Source organism: Diadema antillarum, unplaced genomic scaffold (assembly GCF_040938485.1).
Source record: "Diadema antillarum isolate AM-2024a unplaced genomic scaffold, OU_Dant_1.0 seq00000651_RagTag, whole genome shotgun sequence".
Lineage (NCBI taxonomy): Eukaryota > Metazoa > Echinodermata > Echinoidea > Diadematoida > Diadematidae > Diadema > Diadema antillarum.
This window is the reverse complement of record NW_027271564.1, coordinates 1,000,703-1,010,000: the sequence shown is the minus strand read 5'-3', so window position 1 is coordinate 1,010,000 and position 9,298 is coordinate 1,000,703. Positions and strand designations below refer to the sequence as shown.

The following is a 9,298-nucleotide window of genomic DNA, read 5'->3' as shown; positions in this document are numbered from 1 at the left end:
ACTCGAGTTATAGATGTATAGGCTCAAAAATATGATAATCTCAATGCTTAACATTGTGTGGATGAAACAACAAGTCACACAGAAATACAAGTTTAAATGTTTCTACCTTTTCAAAAAAGAATTAAATGGCGTAAATTTGAATGAAAATGTTTATAATTTGACTGCCCATTCGCGATATTAAATGACCCCAATACCCTCTTTTTTTTGTTTTTTTTTTGTTTTTTTGGTGAGTGATGGCGAATTTGAATGAACGTAGAGTACCAGTCAATTTATATGCCCTTTTCACGAATTCGAAAGCCACACCTGCAAATTTCATTGATCGAAATGCTAAATTGAACGTACAAGTTGCAACTTTGAAAGACCGATTGTGCAATAACGAGGGGTTTTGCTTAATTGAATGAACCTTCTATCATTGGACTGACAAAAGTGCGAAATTGGTCTGGAAAACCTATAAATATCATACACATTTCTATCTTATTCCGAATATTTATGTACAGGGGAAAAACAATGGATTATGCAGAAATACGTACACCTATATACACATCAGAACATATACATACTGTAGAAGTATTATATCATGGTTTGTCATTGCAAAGATTTTTTCCTTGTCATTAAACATAACATGTTTACTAAAGTAATTTTGATTTACAAAGCGATTAACAAAGTGTGCCGTTTAAAAAGTACGTTTGAAAATATTCAACAGGCTGGACCCAGAGCTGCCCCTAGATACCCAGACTTATCAATTTTCTATGAAAGGAATGATAAATGAATAAAGAAATATATATAAATATATATATATATATATATATATACATATATATATATATAATCTAAATGAAGATGATAGAAAGTAATAATGATATAATAATTTTGACAATAACAATGATTATTCTAACAATACTGATAATGATACTACTAATTTCATTTCATTTCATTTATAATAATACTAATAACAACAATACGTGATGAATCCACATAACAAACCATTCATACCAACCTTGACTGGACGCTCTGCTCTGTTTGTAGAATTGTAGAACATTTACTGTTATGGAAACAGCAAGCAGTACAGCCATGATTGACACTGCAGCTACCATACCAGACGATGGACAGCTACAAGGGCACGCGCCATCTATAGATTACAAACATAATTTCATAAAAACGACTGTAATAGTAAGACAGTGATGATAATGCGTTGCCGCCATCATTAACGCTGATGCTTTGAATGTACAATTCCATTCCGAAAAATAGAAATGTTAACAATTTCTTTACGTTTCAGTATATATACTTGCTCAACAGTTGTTACTCTTGCATTAGTGAATTGCTAGTGAATTATTGGTGTAGACATGTTTCTTACATAGTTATGTAAGTCAATTTAATTTCTATTTTAACCCCGAGGTCTCGATCCATGTCAAGCAGCTGCTTATGATCACTTTTTCCTGTTTTTTTTTTAATATAAATCAATTTCTAGAAATACAGAATGCTCAAATCAGTTTTCTCTTTTTCTCAGTTTTGGTTATGTCATCGGCATAACATATTCTGAATGAATATTCGATCATTTCGTAGTTAATTCACAACTGTCATTTTCAAGATTTCCTTCTGAATTTTTGTGTTATTATGCTACATGTCGTTGAGATGGAAAAGGCCTACTTTTATGCTCATAACGTAAATGTGTTTTGGAGTTACTTTGTACGGCAGCGTGCTAAGCCTTATCCGTCGTGTAATGTTATTGTCAAAATGTGCAATTCTCCTGTTAGTGTGACTTGAAAAAAAAGGAACGAATAAAACAAAACATGCAAACAAACAAATCTGCAGAAGGGATGGTCAGTCAAATTGGTGACCTGATACTCGGTCACAACCACTGAACCAGACTGCAACGCCACGGCATACACAGCGATATCTGTTTAGCGCCCCTTTCTACGCAGTTAAAACAACTAGGCAAAAAGGGCGCTATATAATAATTCCTGATGTGTCCGTTATAGGCCCACGTTAATACGTTGGCATTTATGTCACATGAGAGCGAATTATTTCATATTCACTTTGTGGTTTGTTAAGTAGGTATAATGCCCGCACTAGGCAATGAGGTGAAAGTCCAAGGTTTGTGCTTGATAAAAACAGTCATGCACCTTGTTTTTGTTTTTTTTTGTTTTTTTTTAGAAAACAAGTCGACTGTAAGCAACGATACAACAACGAAATTCAGTTGAATCACTGATATTCAGGAACTGATTTTTTTTTTCCTTCTTTAACTGAAAACTCTATATCATCCTCGCCTTCGCACATGCTTACAAAGCTCTCGAGAATCATTTCAGAACGGACTTTACCCTTGGTATCAGCACACATGTGATCTGAATTTTATGTTTCGTCGAGATTATGTGAACCCTGTAACTATCGAACCTGATATGATTTTTTAGAGAGAGAACTTCCTGATGGCGAGAAGTGTGCAAACATTGTGCCAATTGCTTACCTCTTCACTCGACATAATGGTGCCACTTTGGCTTGTAATAAGTACGCCTCGAGGGACTTCCTTGCGGTTAGTTTTTTAGATTAATTTTTGCTATAATCTCTTCCTGTTCAGAATATCGTGGATGTGCCTTATTAACGTACTCACAAAACAAATTTAGCTTTGATGTCATTTTGATCAAGAATAAAAGTGAGACTTAGAAAGAACTACAATTTATATAGAGTCTATTGTATGCTCGAACGATTTTCTTGAATTGGTCTATGCATTTTATTGCGATGAAATTTATATTTGAGTTATCAAAAAATGATCTTAAAGATGTAATTGTCTTGGATGTCAGATCGTTCAAATTCAAGTCATTAATGAGTATACCTTTAGATGTGGTTTCTCTAGAGAAAATGTTTGATAAATGTAAAGAAGGAGTCATTTGTAGCAAGCGTTTTTTAAAGTGCTGGCCCTCGAACATACAATCGATTATAATGGGCATTATCTTGATGTTATTAGCATGACAGTCATACAACAGTGATCGTTCTTGTACGTTTTATCATAGGCCTAGTGATTGTCCGCCTATTTGGGGCCGAGTATGATAGTTTGGACAAAATAGCTAATGGCTAAGTAACAGGGAAAACCCCACTCACAAGAAGTACGTTTCCCTTGAAATAGAGAGGGAGAGAGAGGCAGGGAGAGAGAGATGGAGAGAGATAGGGAGGGAGACAAGAAGAGCGAGAGAGTAAACAAAAGGAACAATTTGTTACACAGTAACAGTCTGATATACCACTCGTGTTTTACAGCCTGACAGCGGCTTATAAATCTCCACAAACATGACAAAGTCATTAGACTATTATTTGAACTACTTGAGTGTGAACAATCAAACATTGGAACTATGGAAATAGGTCATTAAATGCTTCCGTCGAGATGTTTCAATGCAACTGATTGACAAATTGCCCTACATTTACGTGGATTTCGAGCAATTTGTCAACCAGTTGCTATGGAAATAGCTATTATCCTATGGTGAAATATCAGGAACGTATATAAAATGGTGCCGTATCCCAGGTGTTTTCAGCTGCTTTCATTATTTTTAATACATTTTGATTTCAGAGTACAAGCCCTTAACAGCAACTGAACAATTGCAACTACTTCATGTAATTAAAATATTTATCAAAAAAAAAAAGACATCAGCTATTGTTAGTGATGACCACTTGAACAAAATGCGTAATTATCTGAACGCTCTCCGCATGCGAAAAAATTGCCACTCTCGTTGATCAATATGATCTTAAGTTTTAAAACATGTGAAAGACAAATAGTGCTTTATATCTTTTATACAAATAAACCTTGGCTTGAGAGTTTCTTGTAAAACCCATGGACAGAGGTGCTCCAAAAGAACTATTCACTTCGGGGTGCATCATAGCAAGATAAAGGCCACAATATTGGGCAAGTCCCTGCTTGGTATTTTCCTAATCAGCGATTAAAATAATGACTTAAAATCGGACTTCTTTACGTTCCAGTCTGATATAAAACGTTATATACAAATCAGTAATGTTTTTACCGGTTACATATGACTCGCTTCTAAAATGTAATCTAAACTTACCATCTTCTTGCATATTACATTAGCATGATAAAAAAAAATCCTACATTATTTGAACATGAATTAACAATCCTTGAACATGGAATGATACATAAATGGAAAATCACAAGGCGAATGATTTATCATTGCAGAAATATTATTGTATCTCTTCCTCTATCTAATTATAAAAGTGTAAGTTTGAAAAGGATCCTATTTCATATTCACTACAAATACACTGGCAAAAGATAAAGAATAGTTACAACGACAATCCTACCTGTTGGTGATTCCGAAGACATTAAAATCGACGTTTCGAATGTTGTATGCCTACCAGCTAAATATATTGGTGTTAAGAATACACATAGAAGCGACAGGTTTTAAAGATTAAAACAAGGATTTCAAACTGGACTTCTTCTCTACTTTCCAGTCTAATATGGAGCATTACATATGAATCAGTAATGTCACTAGTAACTCGCTTCTAAAATGTAATTTTAAACATGCCATCCCCATGCATTTTACATTAGCGTGATGAAAATATGTTATATCATTTGAATATGAATTATCAATAGAATGAATATGAAATCAAACATAAGCAGACGTTCACAAAGCAAATATTTTATCATTTTAGAATTATTACATCTCCCTATATCTAATTATTGAATAATAATTTTGAAGAGGATCCTGTTTCATAATCAATGCAAATACACAAACAAATCAATGGCAAACAATATTAACAACGACAATCCTACCTGTTGGTGTTTCTGAAGACACTGAAATTGACGTTTCCCCTCCCGTGATCGGAGCTAATGTTGTAGCCCAATCTAAATGAGTCAGTGGTGATGAGAATCAACATAGAAACGACAGGTTTATGTATAATGTATTTGTTCATGCTGACAAACTCTGACGTGCTACATGTCAGTACAATTCATATTCACACACAAAGACACTTAAACACACACACACACACACACACACACACACACTAGTCACTATGCAAACCTAAAAGAAACTGGATATTTTAGTCTTACTTTGATATTGAAAAGAAGTCAAAAAGGTAAATTCTGTAAAATTGTCTGTCCGAATACTCTACCAAAATACCAATGTCACTCGTTCCACTATACTGTTTAAATTGTGCCTGGTATGTTCATGCCCGACGAATTATTAGTCAATTTTCTTATGTTTCTCTGCTATCTCATCCATTAAATGTTATGTGTTGTGCGTTCTAATTATTTTCTTTGCCTAATATTGTCAGCGATGCTTGTGTTTTCAGTTCTAATGATGGCTTCAACGTAGGCCTACTTACTTCCTGGAACAAAACTTCTTGTAGCTGTGGTGTTTCCAAGATAGTTTCCACCAACACAGAGATACTCTGTTTCAAAGTCAGGCGTTACCCTGTCGAAAGTTGGAGTTGTTGCGACAGGAGATGGGTTGTCAGTGACATTTTCATAAATGTAGTACATATTGACAGATGGGTTTGGCTGGTCAGCTGACTGGATGGTGCACGTCACAGTGAGCATCGTGGTAGAGGTATCCTCACTGAAGTCAACTGTCATGATATCAGCATCAGGTGGGTCTGCAAGGTAAATACAATTTTCTCTATTAATCATCTTGACAGATTTAGCGTACAATGTATTCACTCACATATCAAATAAACCATTTCCTTTTTCGAAGATTATGTAAATACTGTTTTGTTGGGGGTCTTTCGTCGCTTACCTTCAGTTAATTTGTGAAAAGTGAATATCCATGATTAATAATAACACACGATAATGAGCATTTCAAGTTCTTCAATGAAAAAGTCAGTTAAAAAGATAAAGATAATGTTTTTATAAGATCCCAGAAAATCGGAGCAGGAATTAAGATAAGATTAATCTTTTTGAATTGTTTGTCTTCATTGGAAGTGGCTCCTGGCTGTCGGTGTTAATCGCGACTGCAAACTGCATTGTAGAAACAATGGGGAGGGGGTTGTTACAATGCAACGATTATTATCTAACATTATATACATTTTCTTAAAGTGAGAAGGGAAAACAAGACGAAGTTATAAGGAGAAAAAATGAATAATAATCATAACAAAAATATTCATATCACGTTTTTACTTACAGTGCACATTGAGAGAAGAGATGCTGTCTTGCTGGTTAAGCCTGGTCAATTGATGTCCAGTGGTCTCACATCGTAGAGATTGCCTGTAATTGTCCTTTGTTGGTATGAAGGTTAGCGTACTTGTTGTATCAGTAAGTTCTGAATCAACAGCATTTGGGGCGTTTGTTGTTACTATCCCAGTAGTCTGTTGTACGTTACCAAGATACCAAATAATATCTAACGTTGGTCGGCTTCCATCAGCTATGCAGACTGCCTCGTATGTTTCTCCAGCGATCAGAGTAGAATTCAGCATTAGATATAAAGTTGGTGCCACTGTTATAGATTTGAAAGACAAACATACACAAATGTTATTTCAGAAGCAATCACAAGGAGACGCACACAGTCACACACACACACACACACACACACACACACATAAAGCCTGATAAACAATAACCAGAAAATAAATAGTGTCTGCTTTGTGATTAAAGTGTCTATCCTCAGTGGTACCTTTTTGTTCTTTTTGCCTCGTAAAGAACACTTCAATGTGGCATCCCTTGTATACTGCGATTGTTTCAGAAGACAATTATGAGAATAACGGAAATTGTGTTGTCAAAGAAACTCAAATGAAACATTCTCAAGATAACTGGAGAGTAGGAGTATTTACTCCTCATATTTCGATCTTAAAAAAAAAAATTAAGCCGTCAGTTCTAAATCTGCTCTACTTGCTTACGGTGCAGTGAAAGACAAATACCGGTGTATTTGGGCTTGAAAAACTCTGAAATAATATGTATGGTTGCACAATTAGCCTGAAAACATATCTCATTATATCATTGGACATGAGGATCAGGCAAATGTGTCGCATATGTCTTGGAAGAATAGGTGATTAGGTTTTTCAGTTTCTCTGTATGTTATCTGATTACAAGAAAGCAATCTGCGAATATTCTGTTTAGCACGTACAACGACTACAGAAACTGTTAGGAAATGTTTTGTTTGTTTGTTTGTTTGTTTGTTTGCTTGCTTGCTTTATTTAAATACGGCCGGGTTAAACATCATGTAATCTTGTTTCACTTGCTTGCCCAACACTTGATACTTTATGCAATGATAGATAAATCATGTTACAGGAGTAATTGCTTTGAAATGGATGACCATTGTACACGATATTACTCCTGTTTATGCATGCTATAAAATACAAAATTGAAAAGCCATCGAAGACCACACAAAGGTTCAGGCATACGCGCCATCCCAGCCGGTATTTTCATTGATTGCTTCCTTGATTGGTTGACATCCCTCTCTTTGTCCATGTTATACTGCTAACAACTTTCCTTTCTCCATTTGGTTGATATATTATATTAACGTGCTGTTAATTCTTACTTAATTTGTTTGCTTTTTTTCTTCCTCTGTTTTTTTTTTTTCGAGGATTTCTCAAGACATGTCGAGACATCCGGTAATAGGCCTAATTGTAGGCATAGGCCTATAATATAGGAATCTTCACTGCACCGGTAAGAAAACGATATGTGTTTGCATCCGAGTGTGATGTCATATTCAGATGACTTGTATTCTCTTTAAATTCCGATCCGTTATTCCTCGTTTCTTATTCGTTATTCACTCATTTCAAATTCAATAGTAGCATCAATACATATGCAATAACTAAGTAGAAATTGGAACATGATGGGGTCCTATCAAGGGCAATAATAAATCAGTCATTTTTTTTTTAATCTGAATGCTATAGTAAACTCACCCTCAACAGTAACTTCTGCTGCTGGTGCAGGATTCCCCAATCCTGAAGCCTGGCAAACATAACTCCCTTCCTCTGCAATCTGTGTAGCAGTGATTGTCAGTATAGATGAGGTGGTATCCTCTACTACACTGAAGTCAGTATATTTTGGATTAGATGTATCTAGTGGGATCCCTCCACTGAACATGAGGAAAGCAGGGGTAACTGAAATATCACTCCAGATGAAAAGTGGTGTTGTCCCTCTTGTCACTGTACATCTCAAGACTGTATCAGTTCCACGTTCCACTGCCATTGATGATGGACCATTCAGCGTCTGACCATGTGCTACCATCATAATATACTGCAAGTAGAGTAAGAGAGGGGGAGGGGAAGAGAGAGAGAGAGAGAATGTCTCAAACGTTGGTGTTAAAGTGTATGCTTATGCTGGCGATAGTCAGACAGTGTCCGTGTAAAATCCACGCAAAACATTACGATATGCAGCCTACTTGTGAATTTCTAAATTACATCGTGATACTCACGCCGTGCATAATCATCGCTGCAACAGAAACATAGAGGTGATGTGCTGTCATTGTTGTATTCTGTTTCAAGAGAAAAAAGGGGAAATAGAAGAAAAAAAACGGGCGTGCGTTTAAACGTTTGAAGTCGTCATAACTTGTGCATTGCCACTGCAGTTGCATATTGTGTTATCATGTTTCCTTATCTTGGAGGCGGTAAAAAATGCATTGTGTCTTGGAGAGAGAGAGAGAGAGAGAGAGAGTTAAGTCTACATTATTTTGACTTAATTTGTAATCATGGGAATCAATAACATCAGAATACAAGATGATAATAAGAAAGTGAAAAACTTTCTAACATCTTGTAGAATCGGCAAAAAAAAAATGTATGTACTGAATCTTTTGTTTGTTTGCTTTAATATTTGCAAACATCTACGTTAATACTTTTATTTTGCGTTGTTTTATAATAGCGTGTTATCAGGTTGACCATAGGACATAGACACACTGCTTCCTTTCTTTCTTTTTTTTCTTTGTAAAAATGGAAAGAAGCTGTGGATAGAACTCGACGTGTTAGTGAAGATGTATATGGAGTTCATTGACGTTTCTGATGCAAGATTTTCTGGCACTTGCGTTGCTCCGTGTCATTTCACCATTTTAATAGGAAATTTTGTATACACAAATAATCATTAACAGTATTCTACATCGTACGATCCAACAATACTGAGTCACCATTACTCTAGCCGTTTATAGATACACGGGCCAAAAGACTTTGAACCAAACGTTACAGTGTGGAATTTCCAATACCATTGTCCTTTAGAGTATCAGACATAGTAGGACGTTGTAGAAAGATATAACTTACCTTTGATGACTTATTATAATTGTTGTGAGAGTATCCCACTGGATAGATCGGCCCGCTTTCTTCACATGCACAGTAGTTAAATGAAACATAACAATCAACGGGAAAACAAGACACGCTC

The 9,298-nt window shown here is 35.6% G+C and overlaps 1 protein-coding gene across 1 annotated transcript in view; it reads right to left on the bottom strand.

Moving 5' to 3' along the window:
• The window catches only part of LOC139736523 (uncharacterized), a 23,837-nt gene extending 14,539 nt beyond the window's left edge, over positions 1-9,298 (bottom strand). The window contains exons 1-7 of the mRNA XM_071647273.1: positions 9,181-9,298; positions 8,349-8,408; positions 7,834-8,170; positions 6,114-6,425; positions 5,320-5,589; positions 4,766-4,837; positions 998-1,129 (exon numbers count right to left, since the gene is read on the bottom strand). Coding sequence (XP_071503374.1) covers positions 998-1,129; positions 4,766-4,837; positions 5,320-5,589; positions 6,114-6,425; positions 7,834-8,170; positions 8,349-8,399 — 1,174 coding nt within the window. The 5' untranslated portion in view covers positions 8,400-8,408; positions 9,181-9,298. The remainder of the gene's footprint in view (positions 1-997; positions 1,130-4,765; positions 4,838-5,319; positions 5,590-6,113; positions 6,426-7,833; positions 8,171-8,348; positions 8,409-9,180) is intronic.